The 19,826-nt window shown below is 44.7% G+C and overlaps 1 protein-coding gene across 2 annotated transcripts in view; it reads right to left on the bottom strand.

Moving 5' to 3' along the window:
• Positions 1-19,826, bottom strand: part of KCNIP1 (potassium voltage-gated channel interacting protein 1) — a 615,599-nt gene that overhangs the window by 261,000 nt on the left and 334,773 nt on the right. The window contains exon 1 of one of the 2 annotated variants that reach the window (XM_054841793.1): positions 17,172-17,430. The exons of the other annotated variant lie outside the window; for it this stretch is intronic. Within the exon in view, the coding sequence (XP_054697768.1) occupies positions 17,172-17,232 (61 nt within the window). The 5' untranslated portion in view covers positions 17,233-17,430. Of the gene's footprint in view, positions 1-17,171; positions 17,431-19,826 lie in introns of those variants that run through there. 2 annotated transcript variants of the gene reach the window in all.

The following is a 19,826-nucleotide window of genomic DNA, read 5'->3' as shown; positions in this document are numbered from 1 at the left end:
ATTAGCTTGTACACTCGGTGTTCACAGAGATGCAGTTCCTTCTCAATGAATTTTCATGATCCCTTCTCCATTCCAGTCCTAACCTCTTCCCATGTTCCTTAAGACAATGCCAATCTACTCTGAGGATACATAGGGCTGGAACTCAGGCTGGAACTTCATGACCTTCTTCTCAGTTATTTCAGTCCCAGCTCCCACCAGTGGCTTCCCGAGGCAGGTTAGCTCTAGGCATGGCTGTGAGGGAGTGAAAAAAATTATTTTTGCCAAGGGCAAAATCCTCATTCCCTTATATTTGTTGCTTAGCTTGTCCCTGAAGCTCAGGAAGTAGTGAAACAGCAAGAACAGCCCATCATACAAAGTAAGAGTTGGGACTAGACCTTGGACTTCTTTTTAAGGGCTTAATAAAGCGAACCTTCATCTTTTGAAGGCTTAATGGCTTGAGTTCAGGCAAAATCTAATCTGCTTATTTGAAAGGATGAAAAGAGGAAGTGGAATACTCAGAGATAGGACATGTACTTCTGAGGTCGGGTAACGGCAAATTTTTCTCAATATCAATCACTCTTATTCCTGCCACGCTTGATTAAAATAAAAAAAAAGAAAAAGCTACAAACTAGGACAAAGATTAAAAACATTTGTCACCGCAAAGGCTATATTACAAATAGTCAAGATCTTTGGATGAAGGCAATAGGGTTGTTTTAAACAAAACCCCCTGCTTTTGACTTTATAAATTTATGACCTTAATTCAATAGTCTTTCTCTGTAAAAAATGGTGCAGTTTCTAGTCAGCACATAAACAGCTTTCTGAGCTGTATGCACAATGATCTTGCCAGCCTCGCAGTCATTCCAGGGAGCTCACCTCAAGCCAGTATCCTAAGGCCATTAAGAGCAGGGATGGTATTTACAGCCTCAGGCAATGCGGTTGCTTTGCTTAAGGTGAAACTACGGATGCATCCTACTTTGGCAAGTCACAAGGGAAAATGTGTGCCCATACATCCTGTCATTTGGGAGGCTTTGTCTTTAGCATGCTGATCACAGAGCTGTGAGGTACTTGTGTTTAGGAGGACTGAGTTATAATCTGGTTAGGGAGGCAGTCTACAATTTATACCAAAATTATTTAGTAAGGATAGGCGATGATTGCATTCGACCCAAGCGGTACATGAAAACAACAAAATGGCTGTAAGGTACAATATCCCCGCGTGCGCCTTAAAGTCAGTGGGGAAAGCTAATAGCTTGCAACGTGTTTATCCACACAGCAAACTGCAGCCCAGTTTTACCAAAGCCTGCAACACCAGGATGGGAGAGCACAGCCGGCAATGAAGTGGCCCAGGTCCTGTGGAGGGCAAGTGAGAAAAGAGCAGCGCTGGCCGCTGTGAGAGGAGACACAGGTGCATACAAAGAAGCAGGGTGGGAGCCCTGTCAGTGTCCTCTTGCAGAAGATGGTTAGATACTGGACTAGTTTGAAACAGATATTAGTTAGTGGTTTAATTACTTTTTTCTTTAATGCAATTTGCCCTGGCAATGGCTAAACCTCTACAGGCTAATGCAGGAAATCTACTGAAAAACCTACCCTCTAAAAACATTTGCCAGACACTTTGGAAAAGAGGACAGCAGAAAACCCCTCTGGTTTCCACAGGTTTTGGTGAATCCACGAGGTCCAGTTTGAAGCTTTCTCCAAGGAACGCCAATTTGCATTGCACGCATGCATGCGGCACAGCTGCCTCCTACCAGCTAGGAACTCACCCCTGAACTTGACTCTCAATATCTACTGCTACTGGATTTCATGACTCCAATCCAACACTTGGCTTTTAATGATACACTATTTGCTTGTCACTTGCCAAAACAGTGGCTCCCTCCCACTTTCCTACAATAAAACAATCCAAACTGTTGCTGCTAACAATAGAGCTAATATTTGCAATTAATTACTGAAAATATTTTAAGTTTTGTGCATCCTTCAGCAAAAGACAATTACAGATAAATTCACAACATAAGATGTGAGTCACAATAGATAAAATTCCTCAGAGAGCTAGTTTCTACAGATATTTAAATCATTCTGTAAATCATATAGACATTGTACATGCAGAAGCTCTTTTGAAACAGCTGATATGATGATTTCTGCCTCATGTGGGAGAAAATGGATACATCAGAGTGAAGCTGTATTCCTCTTCAACCCTGCACAGGCGCCAAGGCTGATGTTGGCTGATTTATCATCCCACACACTTGCTAAAACTCCTTCAGAAGACAGTAGCAGTGAGTGCTCAGTTGGGCTGGCCACACTTTCGTTTTTCTTTGGGCTTTAGAAATGAAACATGTCTTTTTGAACAGTACCTTTCAGGGAAAAAAAGACAGATAGGGTTCAAGAGGTTTTAATCGAGAATGAATTTGGATTCTCCTTTTTGCCCTCTTTTCCACCAGGGAAGGACGATATCAAAACATGCTTGGTGTTTTACACCAAATACAGTATTAGCTGTAATAAATAATAAATGATCTCCAAAGTTTCATCATATTTTTTAAATTTTCCATATCTTTTGGTACATTTTTGTGATCTGTATTAATAGTTCAAAAGGACAAAACCCTGTCCTACTTCTGCCTGCCACCCTTGCACAGAAAGAGATGTCCTATTTGGCTTCAAAGAAACTTGTGGAGGCTGCTAGAGGGGAAGCTCTCAAACAAAATACATCTCTACCCAGAGAACAAGGACCACACCATCTGTCATCGTGCAATTCTTTTCCTTGCTTTCCAACTACTGTTGTTGCAACATCCGTGAAAATTCAGGGCCCCACTCAGCCTCCCTGAGCAAGAGAGGGTTTCCATTGTTTGAAATATAATTTATTTCTAAGCTGGCTGCTAAATAAGGGCCTCGTGTTTCCCCACACATCCGTAAGTGATAGTGGTGGTATATGGCAATTCAGGCTGACCGACGGGGGAATGGGACGCTGATTTTCAGGGCAGGTGCCCTGAGCCAGGAGAGCCTTGGTGGGTGCTGAGCAGCCCCCGTGCAGCAGGCTATGGGGAGGGAGCAGGAGGAGAGCCTGCGCGGGCAGGGGCTGCAGCCACCCCCTTGCACCTGGGCCCGCTCCCAGGGAGGTGGCAAGAGAAAATCCCTTTGCAACCCTCCACAAAGACTTGGAGGAAGCTGCAGACTGAGGCTTTGCTTTCACTCCTTTAAGTAGGTTATTGGCACCAAGGGGAGCAAGAGCCTGTAAATTAACCTGCATACTCATCTTCTCTCTGCCCACCTGCAATACCAAAGGGTGCAACTCCAGAGTAAATGGGAAGGGACTCACTGAACAGAGCTGCATCTGTGGCAGAGTCAGCCCCAAACTTTCCAGGCTGAATCAAGCTCCACAAGACTTGATAAGTTCCCGGGCAATTAGTTCATGCCTTCAAACTTTTCTCCTAGACTCAGAGGATGCTGCAAAAGGCAGGCTAACGTGTTTCCTATACTCCTGAAGTTTAGAAGCTGAGGCTCAGGGAAAACAACACACATGCCAGCCTGAGCTGTTCAAATTGAGAATCCCGCATATGTTCCAGCTGGGAAGGAAAGAGATTTTGGGGGCTGGATTTTACAAATCCGCATTTCTATTTTATGGAGGTGTTAAGGGTGACTAATTAGAGCACTGCAAAGATAAAGCTATCCAACTTATTTACAGTGTTCCCCTACACTGCCATGTGTCAGCGGGTTTAGCACCCAGGACTGTTCGCCGATAAAACCCTTCTGTAATGTGATGTCAACAGCAAACGGCATTACAGTGAACATCAACAGAAAACAGTAACATAAGTGATTTTCCTCACATTTCCTCATATTTTCCTTCTGTAAATATCTCCTTTCCTATTGCAGTCTGATAAACATCTCTAAGATGAAAGCAGAAGGCAGGTAAAAACTCATCTCTAATTCTGAGACTGAACTTATTTACAGGAATTTAAAATCTCTACTGTTGTTCCTCTAAATTCTCTTTAATTCTGCAAATACCTTACTTATGCTTTAGGTTCTCTACTTTAAAGCTACACAAGCCTGCCAAGACTCCAGGCACATGCATTCAGCTGCATGCTCCAGGAGCGCGTGTCCCAGAAATGCACATACATGAAATGAAGAACCAAATAGCAAGGAAAAACGTTTTGCTCCATTTTCTGGAATGCCTACAATGGAAACAGAGGAGGGAAAGAGACAATTTTGGCAGTGTCTCCACTTTTACGTGGACCATGAAATGCAAATCAATTTGAGGCTCTCTTACTAGTACAAGAAATACTCGGTTAACAAACGTGTTGTTCTCTGGGAACCAGACCTAGAGGACACCTTAATTGCAGTCATACTCTGCTGTCTTTTCCAGCACAGACACGAACACCTCCATCTCTCTCTGTCTGAGCTGCTCTCCACACTGCAGGTTCCTTCACACCACATTTCACAGCAGCAAACAGATTAAAATCCAAAACACTATTTATTGAAAGATCAGACTCAGAGAATCAAGGAAACAAAGGGAAAGGAGAAGATAAAATGTTCATTAGTTCGCCCTGTCACTTAGCTTGAGGTAACTTCAACTTGACTAAGGGTACATTGCCCTGAATTACACTAAGGAGACATTTCAAAACACACAGAGAATTTAAAACATAAGGATTCAAGCAGTCGCTGCTGAGTTCTGTTCACTCTGTATAATATTTTATGGTAAATGACACAAAGAGACCTCAGGAAGGTGATGCTGCTCTCCATGCACCATGGCCCAGCCTGGCTCTGCGGGTTCCCAGCTGTCTCAGTCTGTTCCCATGCCAGGCAAAGGATACACTCAAACATTCCCACTTGTTGATGACCACACATTCTCGCTGGTGCCCTACATCCACTGTCTACACCTATTCGCGATCTCAGAACACCAGTGCAAGAAATCCCTTCCCCTATGTGAGAGGCATCTCCCCAGCCGTTCAGCTTGGTACTGTGGGAGCCCCTCTCACCCATCCTCCAGGACACCTCGCTTGTCCCTCCAGACCTGGTACAGAACAGTGTGGGCCCTCACCACACCTGGCAGGTAGTGATGGGAGATGGCCAAGTTGTTCCACTGCAACAGTGCTTAATCTGCCAGTATTACAAGAACCACCACGCTGTCCTGAGCTCTGTCAACTACAAAGGATTAAACTGGTTCATTCTCTACTGTCCACGTATTCAGCAATAGAGTTCCTAAACCCAAGAGGCACGAAGGAAATGAATTCTCCCGATCTGTTGGAAAGGATCATAACTCCCATGACAGGATAGGGAACAAGCATTTCCCTGCCACTTTGGGAAAAGACCTACGCCTGTAGCTATCTCAGCATCATGTAGTCTGTCCACAGCACTGTCAGCGTCCCAAAGTGCAGCCCTGAAACTACCAGCAACATCAAATCTACCAGTTACTGGCAGAAAGCAAAGCAGATGGTGACGCTGCAGAAGACAATGACTCTGGGACGCGCTCTTCAAAAGTGGCCTTTGTTATTCCAGTCATCCCATTGCTGTCACATAACATCAGTGACTATTGACTAAGACCAGGAGCATTGCTCCACAGTGAAAAGCTTCTGCAGGTGAATGCTGTGTCAGATCAGCTGCTTAATGTCATCCTTGCCCCTCGCCACTGGGAACAGCTCCAGGGAGCTCCTAAGCCAAATGCCCTGTCCACAGTAAATCCACACGCACAATGTCTACCTTGTGCGGTGCTCAGCAGGGTGGTCTCTGCGCTGTCTGAGAATGGAAAACAGCACTCACAACATGAATAACGATGCCTTAGCTTTCACCTCCCACTCTCCTAAATCTCACGTGCTTGGGAGCTATCTCATAATGCTTAGCAAAATACAATAAAAGTAAATCACAGCAAGCAGGCAAGTGACAAGCAATTAACTGAGGCAAAACTCTACAGCTGTAATAGTTATCACAGAAAAAACAACAGCAAGCTGGTGAGGATGACCAAGGGCGCTGATGCTCTGCAGCTTTACAACGTCATATTCGCAAACCACAAACTGGGAAATTCAGAGCAGCGGGTGCTGAGACACCGACCTGGCACCTTGCACCAGGTCACCAGGAAAGCACAGATGGAATCAGATCTCCTGCAACATCGTCCCCACCTCATCCTGTCTCAGGAGTTTGATCTATAGGGCAATGAAGCTCCCTAAACAGATTGCTTTACCTTCACGGCTAACAGGACAGAAATGCACCCATTAAGTAAATGAGCACAATTTGTGTGGGCTTCTGCAGGGAAGGACCTCTTCACAGAAACACAGGGAGATGATCAAAAGCTCGCTCCTCACTTCTTGTTCTTTCAGGAATTCAGTAGAGTTTGAAACATTCTTGCAGGTGAAAAATATTACCAGATATGCAAATGCCTCTAGTATTTCCTTATAGTTGCTTAGCTATTTTTACGCATATAATTCAAGCATATTAACTGAAAATACAAAGCTTGACTATAAACACCGTGGAGCATTTTAGGGCACTGGTCTCCAAGTGGAAGCATGACCCTCAGAAATGCCAGATGCAATACTAATGCAGAGAAGCAAAGCCGCAGCTGCGCTTCCCGGCTCTGCCAGGGCCATTAGCCTTGGCTCTGGCACTGCTGCGGAAAGCGAGGTGAAAGCAGCAGCACAGCGGGGTGAAGGGGAAGCAGCCGAGGCAGAAGGGGAAAAGCGAAAACTTTGTGTTTTCTGAGTGATCAGAGCCTGAGATGTCAGAGTCAGTGTGGGGATCGTGGGGTTGAGTTGCTAACTTCACACCCCAGCAGCTTCTAACAATTGTCTGTCTGGTTTTGATCTGGATGGAGGTTAAGAACATTTGCCAGCTAATTCCCCACTATCAGTAATTTCCAGGCACAGTTTTGCTATAAAACAAACAATGCAAAGAGACATGACAAAACCAATTCCAAGTCAGAGCATATCCAGTTTCCAAAACATCTCACAAACTCCACGAGATAAAGGAAAGTTTCGGGTTTGGGCCAAACTGTTAGTCTAACAACTAATTTGCTTTGTAGGTTTTACAAACCAGTAGTACACAGAACACGGGAATGCATTTGCTCCAGCAGATATAGCACCACATTTTAACTTACACACCATTCACCTAGATCTGAATTGGGCTGTGGATGACATTCAAAATGGCACATTGCTGTGTTCTCTCTTGTGCATTGCTAAACAGCAGCAACAGCCCGCGACCAAGGAAAGCACACAGCACTCTGATGCACTCCTGCACTGCGTGAACTTTTGAACTGCAAGTACTTTACCTCTATCAGTAGTCAGGACAGAGGAAAAATAAAGGCAGCATCAGCTAAAAAAAATGCAAATGTAGCCATGTAAAGTGCTATAGCTGATGGCTTTGCCCAGAAAATGCCTGATCAGAAAATTCCCTTTGTTTGACAGCGTACTTTCCTGGAGGGCTGCGGTGAGCCACGTGCAGCCCAGCGCTCCATCGTGGAGGTGATTAGAAATGATAGGGCAGTAGCTCAGCTGTAATGTCCTCAACTCCTGCCAAGTAGCGGATGCCAAATTGCCCTTTTGATGTCTTAAAGCCCTGAAAATGAAAGGCACTTTCCTGAAAGAACAGTCTCTGGTTGGCTTTCTGTCCCAGCACCAAACCTACTCTGCGTGCAGGTCCCGTGGCTGCCTACACAAACAGGAACGGTCCTTGTGGGACCAGATTTCCTTTGCAGAACTGCACGCGCTTGCTTTTGCCCATCATTCAGTACATACAAATGTCCACCCAGGCAGGATTTTCCTCATGCCCTAATGCAGCTCTTTGTCTAGATGTCTGCAGCCTGGCTAATTCTGTATGCATAGGACTGCAAACTAGACCTTCTGTCAACTCACATGTTAAAATATGAGATAAAAACAAACACCATGTTACAGGGATTCAGATCCACACAAGGACATGCTTTCAATTCCTGGGGCACTAGTCTCACAGTTTGGGGTCACGTCTCACTCCCCCAGCGAAGCATGTAAACTAGTGTGCCAATTCAATTACACTGGCTTATTAGGATTAGCAGACAGCGATTCTCTCCGCACTGACACAAAAGTTTCCTGCTTCCCATTTTTTCTTTTTGTGCCTTGCTCCCAATTCTGACAGCAACATGCGAGTCCCTTGAACTGTGAGGATTAAGACTGCAAAGGGGTGCTGATGCTCCCCCCGCTGCATCACGGGGTTCACCTGCATGGGATGAAACAGTTTTCCTAAGGGAAATTGTCCTTCCCCGCAGAGGCTGTGCTGGCTCCTGACATTTTGCAGCCGGGGACCCAACAGCATTATCCTTCACAGGGCTGCGTGTGTACCCTACAGAGAGCAAGCCTCAGCTCATGCAGTTTGATGTGCTAAATCAGGGGCCTTGGCTGAGGTTTCAAATAATCTATGGGGCTGATGCATAGTATTGGTCACTGGAAGGATGCAACAGCACCCCGGGAAAACGTATGTGGGAGCTCAGCCCCGAGGTGCAGACAGGCAAAGTTAGACTTGTTGTCAAAACATGCGAGTTCTCCTTCTGAAACCATGCTCTAACTGGCTACATCCTGTGAACGTGGCTTGTTTCATACATATTTTCCTGCACACAAATTTGACAAGCAGAAACATTTATTTTGTCAGAGCACTAAAAGCCCCTGATATTCATTACTGATCTCTGGTATGTCATAATTTGGCTCCCCCCTTCCGAGGTGACACTCTCCCTTTTCGCTAAGGACCCTTCAGCAGAACAATGCACGCATCTCTCGGGTTTCCTAGAAACCTGCCTCCAGCAGCACAACACGTATCCTCACAATCATGTTCTCCATTAGCTGTTCTCAGCCACAATATAAAATGTGCTGTGTCTAACCGTTGGCTTTTAGAGGCCGTAGCTGTGGCCATCTACGGAAATTCTGGGCACTTCCCAACTAGCCACCCACAGAACGAGCTTGGGGAGAGGAGGGTTTTCATGGAGCAAGAGAAAAGCAAACACTGGTGTGTGTGAAGAGCTGTGGTTGTTGAATATGTCAAGAAAGTAATGTTTGGATTGAGGAAAGCCAAACAGATGTAGCAGAGCCCTGCCAGGAAAGGACAGCTCTGTTACCTAGTTCATGTCTTCCTCAGAACTTCCCCGCACCACGGCCAGGGCAGGCCAGCTCCCCTCCTGCCTGCGCTGCCGCCCCCAGCCCACCCCACAGGTACTTCAGCCTCCCTGGTAGCTCTGCCGTCCCACAGCTCTGCTGTCCCACGTCTGTCTGCTGGCACGCAGTCCTTCCCCACCAGCCACACTTACTGCCTGTGAACTTCACCTCATTTCTGCTGTGGGTTGTTTAAAGTGTTCAGACTTGCCCTGCCACACCTTCCCTATCCCGAGCAGTGCCGGCACGAGTTACATACCCATTTTTAAGAAATGCAGTTAGAAATTAACCGACCACTATTCGTATTGTTTCCAGTCCAGACCAAAGACATCACCCCACAGCGAGAGCTGCAAACGCAGACTGGAGGTATCTGGGCATGGCTTCCTTCATTTCTGACTCACCTATTTTGAAAACGTGGATACAGTTTACAGTTTCAATAATTTTTGATATATTAAGTGTAATCCATCTTACAATAACAATTATTCCCCTTCCCTGAGGCATCTCAAAATGAATAAGAGGAGAAAAAGTTAATACCTTGCTTAGAACCTGGGATGTATTTTGGTCAGAAATGCTGCTGTGGTACCATATAGCTCTAACCCGCATTTCCCAGTTGGATAAGACCCCTGCCATGTATTTTGGTACCTTCCTGCAGGGGAGGATATGGGGTGCCTAGAGCATCCTGCACCCACTGGGAAACACCTCTCAGAGAAATGCAGAAGTTTTTTTACCTTGCAAATAGCCACAGTGTGAGCAGCAACATGACATGGCACTTAACATAAATACCCAGGTCTGTCCCCCACTGCAACAGAGGGAGTACTTTAGCAGTTGCGCTTCTCTATTTGTATCTATGACTACAATAAAATTATGAGCCAATAAAGCGTTCTGAAAGTGTTGATGAATAACCACAATTAATATAAATTTTGATTAATGAAATACTTCAGCTCAGAAAAATATTCCATTTAATTTTTGAAAATTTTGTAAATCTTCAGGGTTTTTAATAAATCTTAAATAAAGATCAAAATAAGCAATTGTAGAAGAAGTTAGGTTTATAAGTGGAGAAATAAAACATCTTTATTTTTCCTGTACATTTGATCAAAATCAGCATGCGTTTATAACTTGCTTTGGTCAATCTTGGTCTGCTTTTTTATAGATAAGTTTTTCCTCAAAAAATGTGTACAACCCTAATTAACTCCTGTTTACATATTTGGTGACATTAACCACTGAAAAGCTGCAAATTGGCCAAACCTCTGCTAAGTATTAAGTTTCAAGATTTTCACATCTATAAATATTTTCAGTTGCAAAAATCCAAGTGCTCATTCCAAACATCAAAGATCCAGTAATTCACACTAGAAGAACTGATGATGATAAAGACTAAAAGATTACCAACCTGGAAGTTAAAAGTTAGAAAATATTTTCTGTTTTACCCTTTTGGATTATTGTGGAACAAAAAGAAACTTCAAAGCACTGCGGCCTACTGGCATACAAAACTGAAGTCTCTAATCACCTCTTTTGCGGTGGGATTTCATGGCTCTGCGTGGATGTGCTGCACTTTGAGCGGCACATAGTACCCGTACCCAGGGGTAGGAAATAAGCACGCACGTATGCTAATGCAACACAACATATAGCACACTACATAATGTACTTTCCACCATCCATTTTTCTTTATTTCAAACCTCCAGGCTGGTTCTGACTACAGCATTTCAGGCAGGCGCTGTGCACCTGTAGGAAGCAATCAGGGACACACATAGCTTATTTTAATTTTATCAGTGCTATCCACTCTTAAGACCAGCTATTTGAGATCCCTCCACCTTTCTGCCAGGAGTTAGTTGTGTTTATAGGGAAGCAAGCAGGAAACAAAGCAAGAGGCAAGGGAAGAAATTTAGAGCTAGTAACTGCACAGGAGCCAAAAAAATTTTGGCTGAAAGAGGGAAGAGTGGGGAATGGAAGCAGTCACAAGTCTGTAAGTCCTACCCACCTCTGCAAACCCCATTCCCACGCAAGCTCTGGCACAGGGCTGCTGAGGACATGGGAAAGCAGGGCACGAACAGCTCCCGCACCTCTGTGCCACCCATCGCAGCTGCGTCCCAGCCATGTGGCTGGGACGTTTGGCTTCTGCAACGTCGAGCAGCTTCCCATGCACCTCTGCACTTCAGAGAAACCAGTGTTGCACGCAAAGTGGCATATTCTGACGAACACTTGTTGGTCATCACAATTTTTCCAAATTGCTTTTGATTGAGTGCTTAAATCAAACACTGTTGTTGCTGAGTGCTGTTCCGTACACCCGTTACAAAGACAATTCCCTAGAAAAAACTGCCTGTCAAACTCTCAGTTTTCAGTGGAGGCAGCCGACCGCGTACCTGACCTGCCAGAGTGTATCAGATGATGATCAGAAAAGACTAGGGAGAGAAAATGAGATGTCAGTGCCATGTATCGGCTCTTGGGCACAGCAAGGAAAAACCACTTCAGCCGTTTCTTCCATTCACTAACCATCTGCAGGCTCAGGTCTCCCACCACGGGGAAGTATGCTCTCCTTGCTCTAGAAGGAATATGGGTGGGGAGCTGAGATCTTCTCTTTATTAACAAAATACCCCGGACACAGGGCTGTATGGTCAGAGTCTTTAGGACACACACATTTGTTCATAACAGTGGCAGGCTGTCAAGTTTCTTTGAGGAGCAGGAGCAAGAGAAGGGCAACTTTCAAAGCTTATCTTTCTGCCAAATCTGAATAGATTTTTGGGGGATAAAGGCAAGTCTGTTGCTCCTCCCGGATGAATTTCAAAGGCCTATTGAGAATAAAGCTGCCATAAACAGCTTACGAAAAGTTATTTTGTACTGGGCAAAGCCAATACGAGTGCAGGTCCCCTGCCCAAATCTATCATCACCATTCTGCAGCTGGAGGTCTAGGGCTGAACGGGACCAATTCCTTGAAACACTTTTCCTCTTTTTGAGCAGAGCAGCAGATTGTTCTAGCACAGGGAACTGAAAGGGCATGGCCGTGGCCAGCAATCGTAGGGGCTCAGGTCAGTCAGATATTCTTATGAAGACTGACGAGTCAAGCAATGTTGAGTGGTTTACTGGTAAATAAAACACATCTGGTAAGACACAAAATCTTTTCGACAATAAGCCATTTCAAAGCAAACATTCCTTCAAAACAAAGTCTAGAAATTGGTCGCTATAAAAATGGCACAACTGACATTTTAAGCAAAGTGAATTCCTGCTGTTAGCTCTTGCAAAACTAAACAACTGTGCCAGGCTCCTCTTGATAGTTTAGGTTTGGGTGGTCTTGGATGGAAATACAGTTACTCACATTCCACAGACTCGGATTCCCAACGGAAAGCGGTGCTGCTTTCTGCTGGTGCAGTCAGGGTATGAGCTGGGGCCTGTAGCTCTAAGGCCAACAAGATTCAGGTACTGAGAAATATTTGAATTATATTTCACTTTCACTGGGGGGAGGGAGGGTAGAGAAAAGAAAGAGCAAACATAGCTAATCCCTTATTCCTTGATTTTCCTCTTCTGCTGTAAGTGAATTTGCCCGCAAATAGCAATGTAACTATCCCCACTGCGCGCTACCGCAGAGGTATGGAAAGCAGTCAAAACAAGAAATTCCCCCTGCTTTAGCAATCTGCTAATCTGAACGTTTCCATGACGAATATGGAAATGGCTGATTCTAGCCACAAATTTGGTCATGATTGGCTGCAGACTGTAAAAACACAGAAAAATCTCTACTTCTGCAGCTAGTTGAAACCAGAGATGCATTTGTGTATGCATTAACTGCTGTGCTGGCCCTCTGCCTTTTAGTGTTGTTGTGGTTTGTGTTTTTTTCCCCTAACTCATTTATTGCTTTATTGCTTATGTTTGCTAAAGGATATACAAGCAACTTGAAATTCTCAAGTCCATCCTAATCTTGTATCTAAGTGCTAACTGCTAACATACTAAGAGAGGACAGAGCACTCCTCTCAGCTTTGTTGGTGTTCAGTCTGTACTGAGTTCTCAATGTTTCTTCTGTTCCCAGTATCCTCAAGTCCTTACATCTTCAGGGTTTTTAAAGTGACAGTACTCCCAGAGCCAGAGGGTGGATGAGGTTGGAAGGGATCTCAGAAGACTGTCTCGTCCAATCCCCTCCTCAAGGCAGGGTTAACTACAGGAAGTTGCTCAGGACTGCGTCCAGTTGGGTTCTGAGTATCTCCAAGGATGGAGATACCGGGCAGCCTGTTCAGTCACCCTCACCGTAAAATTTTTTTCTTATATTTAAGTGGAATTTCTTGTATTTCAATTTGTGCCCATTGCCCCTTGTCCTGTCACTGGGCACCACTGAGAAGACCCTGGCTCCATCACCTCTACTCCATCCCATCAGGTATCTATACACTCGCTAAGATCCCCCTGAGCTTTCTCTGCTGCAGGCTGGACAGTTCCAGCTCTCTCAGCCTCTCCCCGTACGTCAGATGCTCCAATTGCTTAATAATCCTCGTGGTCCCTCAGTGGACTCAGTCCAGCCATTTTCCATCTCTCCTGTCCTGGGGAGCCCAGCACTGAACATGGCACTGTGGATGTCTCACCAGTGCTGAGCAGAGGAGAACTATCACCTCCCACAATCTGTGGAGATGCTCTGCCGAAGTGCAGTCCAGGAGGCTGCTGGCCGCCTTTGCTGTGGGGACATGCTGCTGGCTCATGGTCAGTTTGTCTCCCAGGACCCCCAGCCAGGCTCCGCCAGGACCCCAGGAATGCTGTGCAGCTTTGTTGGTCTAAGTTACAAGTGAAGCAAACATGGTAGAAAGAGGTATTATCTTTTACTAGGCCAACTCAGAATGCTGGAAAAGGCAGACAAGAAGAATCTCAACAGTAAATGAAGTTAAAATACCATCAATTGAGGAGATCAGAGGAAGTAATTTCTAATGAAATGTACAAATAATCTATGGAACTGCCCCGAGCCACTACTGAAGCAAACAGCGCAAATCTCATAGACTATCCAGGGACACTCCAGCAAACAGGCAACACTTCTGCAGCTTTACTGACAGGATTGCAAGTCTAAGAAGTAGAAATCTTTATCCCACAGGACAGGGCACATGGCTCATAACCTGCTGAGACAAAATGCCCAATTATATTGGATTAAGTTTTCACATTCAAGTTAAATAAATATTCTCCTCTTCTAGAAACTCACAATACTGTCCACTCCCAGAGAAGAAGTCTTGCATTTGATGGACCACTGCTCTCAACTTTAAGGCAATTTCTGTGCTCCTCCTGCCTTTATTGATTCAGGCTCCCCATTTTCATTAAAACAAGGAATTAGATCTTGTACTCTTGAACAGTGCCACAATACATCCTCCAGCATTGCTGCTTGCAGCTGGAATAACCGAACCAGCCACCAGTCCCACTGCCAGCACCCCAGATCCAGCCACGAGCAGGGTGTGAGGGGGAGCAGCGCAAGCAGAGCTGTGTCCACACTGAAGCCAGAAGGGTTCAGCATAAGCCACCTGAGCCCACGCTGCCAGGATCCACCATGTGCTGACTGATATTAATCCATCTCTGGAAACTCCTCACTTTAGAAATGACCTGTTTATTTTACCTGTTCTTAAAACAATATAGATGCATGGGTTTTGCGTTTAGTTTATTACACCAAAGATACACAGATACACGTGTCAGCTGCTTAGCTAGAAAAGGCTATACAAATTATCTTCAAACTACTTGGAAGAGCACACATTTACCGAGATGACAGTGTATTTGCAGAGGTGTAGATCTAGCCCTGTTAGAATGATTTCCTCAAGCCCTTGTTTTAGCAGCAGTATTTAACTCCTACATAAATCCCGATATATTCAAATAAACAAGCAGATAAATATAATAAATAATAACCAATAGTAGATCATAATCTAATAATAAAGTAGATAAACACTTTACTCAATAAAAGACAGACACAGCGATATCAAACTGAGCAGTTACACCCAGGCATCGTCAGCAAGGTGCCCTCTGGCAGAGAAGGCAACCTCCCCAGGGGGCTACATCAGCAACCATGCAGCCAGCACTGGGATGAGTGATCCTCCCTCCTGCTTAGCACTTGTGTGAGCACATCCAGAGGGCCATGGCCAGTTTGAGGCTCCTCAGTACAGACATGGATACACTAGAGCATGGTCCAGCAAAGACCACCAGGACGGTCAGTGGCTGGAGGAGATGCTGAGGGAACAAGGCGCACAACACTAAGGAATCATCATGTAGTGGTGATTGACTTCTATTAACTATTTGGAGATCCGAGGGATCCTCTGGGTATCAGTCTAAAGGAGCATATGCAACAGGCTGAAGTCAGCCAAACACAGCAGCATTGTCTGTAATGCTCTTTCCTGCTTGGTAAATAGTGACCAAAAGGTGTGAAATTCTGAACTGGCTTTGAAAATAGCCAAGAAAATCAAAGGAATTTCTTCTAACTTGCTCTCTCCAACTGGGTGTCCTACTAATCAGCAAAACCACATGGATAATGCATCAGAGCCAAGAGGAGATAACTCTGGGAACACAAGTTTTGATAAATATAGCTGAACAACCACTGCCAGCAGGCATCAGCAAGATTGAATCCCACTGTAAATGTTCGAATGTGTGACCAGATGCTAGATTTTTACTGCTCGTGAACTCCAACAAAAAGCAATTTCTTCCATCGATTAGAGAGGTGAGCCAATCACAAGACAACAAAGTAGTAGAGAACAGATATATTCAGCCAAACATTATCTACATTTAGTGGAAATCAGATCCAGCTCCCAGGTTTCTGGCAGGTGGATAAGACACCCCTTGGTGTCACAGCAGCCACCATGCCCAGCACATCGTGTTCAGCTCTTGTGTACTTTGCAGTACCTAAATACAAGTTTCACAGCTTCAAGTGCAACTCAATCCTTCGACAATTATACAGTTCTGCTTGCATTTTAAATGATATCATACAGATTCCAGACAATTGTACAATTATGGTTGCATTATAGTAGCACAGAAAGGTGAACTGTAAACCATGTACGCACGTTCTAATGTAAAATATTACCCTACCCTACCTGTCTTGCGCCAGGAACACAGAATTTTACACTCAGTCACAAACTTGCCACAACCAAATCCCCTGCACAGCCCTTCCCTGTTTCTCTTTAGAGTGATTACTTGATGTTTGATATTTCCTAAAACAATTTTTAATTTAAATTGCTAGAAAATCCATACCAACTTGCAATTCAAAAGTATATATATGAACTGAGCAACAGATCCGGTGGAAATAGAGACCTACCCTAGAAATACTGAGAGACTGTTAAATGCAGAGGCTCTGGCAGGGAATGTTTCCAAATAGCAGAAAGACTTGCCCAAGTTACAGAGTCTCTCCTTTTGTTTTCTAAACAATACTTATTCTGTACTGTATGGATGTGCCCTTGACAGTGCTTTCAACTTTCTGCACAGCAGCACCCTGGAATTTTTGAATTAACTCTGAAGGAAATCGAGCAAAGCTCAAGCAAACACTATACAAACCAGACCTCCTGAAACATCAGCATTTCACAGCCAATATTTATGGATTTAAGGATTAAAATCCCTAGGATTGCTGCTTGCTTTCTCATTTTTCATGAGCTTCTCCTCCTCTTCTTTATGAAAACATCCTAATTTTTTTTCCCCTCTTGATAATCTTTATAAAACACACATCATTAGTACTGCACACTTAGTGTTGGATTACTGAATATGCAACACTGCCTCTAACAATACTTTCTGAGAAAGAAAGCAGAAGGTATTGGGAAGAATTTGCTGTATATCTACATTTTATTCCCTCCTCAAAGGGTTTACAAAGCATGAGATTTGGGAATAAACAGGTCTCTTCTGCAAGTGCTCTGCATATGGAGCCACTGAGTTTCTCCCCCTCGTACACGCCTGTACGAAGGATTACAGTATTTCAGATGCTTTTCACCCCCCAAGCCCCTCCACAGCAATTTCCTCATGCCCACACGTTTCCTCCACCACCTTGCATCCCACTCTCCTCTGCAAATTACACCTCACATAAACATTTCTGGGTTACTTGCGAGTGGCACATGTTCATTTTCTCCTCCCTTCCTAATATAAATTTCTCTCCTAGCAAATACACAGAAGGGACAGGAAAAGCAAAACAGGAGGTCTTACCTTTTGATGGTCGTCTTTGTTTTGTTTGTAGAGAAGAAAACGTACCCATTACAGCACCCATTGCAAAAGCTACTTGTGAGTTTTTGGGGAGGATTTATTTTGGCTGGGTGTGATTTATTTTTTTTTTATTCTTCTCACCCCACCCCCCCACCCCCAGTGAACAAAATCTATGTGAAATGCCCCCAAGAACAAAACAAAACAGAGGAAGTCAAGAGAAGAAAGAAAAGAAGAAAGGAGGAGGGAAAAAGCAAAGCACTGCAGCTCAGCGTTCGGCAAGCGTTAAGCTTTGAGGGTGGTTTTTTTTTTTTTTAAGTCAACACACATGCACTGACTCACAGCCGGCTGCACTGTTATTATTCAAAACAGCTCCCCATCAAAATTTAAATGCTAGGTAGATTCCCTCAGACCAGAGCTGGCAGCAGATGCATCAAAATATTTACTGGAGCACAGCCACATAAACACACAGGCTAATTCTTCCTCCCGTTCCCTTATGGCTCCAACCAGCAGCCTGTAGGTCTAGCGAGGGAGCATCAGTGCATCTCTTCCAGGGAATACTAAACTGGAGTCCTGTAGACAAGGCTGAGGGTCTCGGGGGGAAGCCAGGGCTTTGGGCTGGGTACCAATTCGGAATGAATGGAAATCTTCTGAGTGGGAAACGATAGCGAGCAAGGCACAAAGCCCCAGCTGCGCGGACTGCATGCTCCTGCTAATTAAGAGTCTGACAGAAAGGTAGGAAGCAGCAATCTCTAACAGTCTTCCCAAGCAGAAAAGTCAGGGGAAAATAAGTAAGTGCAACAGGGGAAAACAGAAAATTTCACCACAATCCTTTTCCTGCGCATCCTTTTTCATGCACCAGAAGCATGTGCAAGACAGCATATAATAAGTTCATAAGTTATTTTTCTGCAAAGTATGGAAGTGCACCTCCTTTTTAAGGATATTAAACAACAAACTGTTGAAACAAAATTCTGCAAACATCCAGTGGCTCTGAGGCGGTAGACAATTCCCTGCATTTTGTTCGATTCTTTCATATTTCAAAAAAATTAGCTATGCATCTTATATCTTCTCAGAAGGTGAAATAGCAAGTACTCAGGTACAGGAGGAGTTAAATATAGAGGCAGCTGTCAGAACTAGAATTAATTTGCTATTTGCACACGGTGACTGAGATTAAGGCAGCATCTGTGCAAATACTGTATTTGTCTGAAGAAATTCATTCCTACACCAGAGACCAAAGCACCTTGTCTAACAGGTTTCCCCAGCTTTCCTCTAACTTTGCAGTAAAGATTTCATCAAACGCAGATCCCAGAGCCCCCAGGATCAGAAGTTGCTCCGAATCGGTGTCCCTGGAGGGAAGGCCCTGTGTTACTGTCTGCTCACATGCTGCCAGCAATGCTTTCTTTGCATGCACAGGTGTATTTGCATCCCTACTGTATACCAGCAAAGAGCTTTCAATTAGTTGTATAATGCTTTTTACAACTAGCAAAATGCCCTTTTTTTTTTCCCTTCTTGTTTTACAACTTAAAATACAGCAACTGAACTTTTTTTTAGGAATTTCTGAGATAAGGTCCTGATTAGATGCCAAAGTCCTGAACTGAAACCTATTAGTTTGCAAGGCAGGTGCCAAGTGCTTGGGACTTGGAGCACACAGTGCTGCCACTGTCACCACAGGGGAAGCCTGTCCTGGCTTGGGTGACACTCCCTGCACCCCCAAATTCCTCCCTCAACCTGGCCACAGCTGTAGTCCCGCAGCCCCTGGGCTAACAGGCTTTTCCAGCCGCCTGGATCCAGATGAGGGTCCCTCGGATTATGGTGATCTCCAGAAAGCACTGAAAAGATGTAAGAGATTCTTAAGCTCTTTTTATTTAAATATTTATATTTATTTTATGAATATTTTATTTGTGTTTACACATTAAAATATTAGATAGGCTGCAGCGCACATGTGGAAAATCACTGCTCTTGGTATTTGCGCACACAACAAAGGCTGGAGAGTGACCAAAGGCCATGGGAGATACCTTCCTCTCACATAACAGTGGCTGCTTCACACCACAATTGCCAAGATGAGAAACCAGCAGGTGAGGATGTTACAGAATAAGTAGTTTGTCACGCAAACAGGGAGCAAAGAGAGATGGTGGAGCTCCAGTTCGGCAGGCTTGGTTTGCACCCCCTTCGCCACCTCAGTGATACATCACTACCCTTACTGGACACGAGTGCTATGACAGAGCCTCCCTGGGTCTCGAGGCAGGAGCTGTGCTCCTGGAACTGAGCAGCCGCCCCTAGATCAGATTCTTCACCACTGGGTGAGGGCTGTGGTGGTCCTGCCTCCCTGCAGCAGGAGACCTCAGGGCCATCTCTGGACTCCTCTACTGGCATCAAGACAGCGAAAACCATCCCACCACCAAAAGCAACAGCTGCCTCTGGAATGCTGTGCTCCCCTGTCCTCTGCTCCCAGGCATGATGTCTCCAAGATATTAAACTGGAAACCGCCTCAATCTAGGCAAAGTCATCACTAGCAGAAATCAATGAACTGCAACTCCTGTCACATCGTCCACTCACAAAAATCACACGTCAGTTGACTCATGCACTGGGAAAAAAAGGTGTTAAACACCCAAGAGCTCCAAAGTAAACAGTTGCAAAGAACTACACCGATTATCAGAGAGT

Source organism: Grus americana, chromosome 14, assembly GCF_028858705.1.
Source record: "Grus americana isolate bGruAme1 chromosome 14, bGruAme1.mat, whole genome shotgun sequence".
NCBI lineage: Eukaryota > Metazoa > Chordata > Aves > Gruiformes > Gruidae > Grus > Grus americana.
The sequence above is the reverse complement of the archived record's forward strand: the minus strand, read 5'-3'. Positions and strand labels throughout refer to the sequence as shown.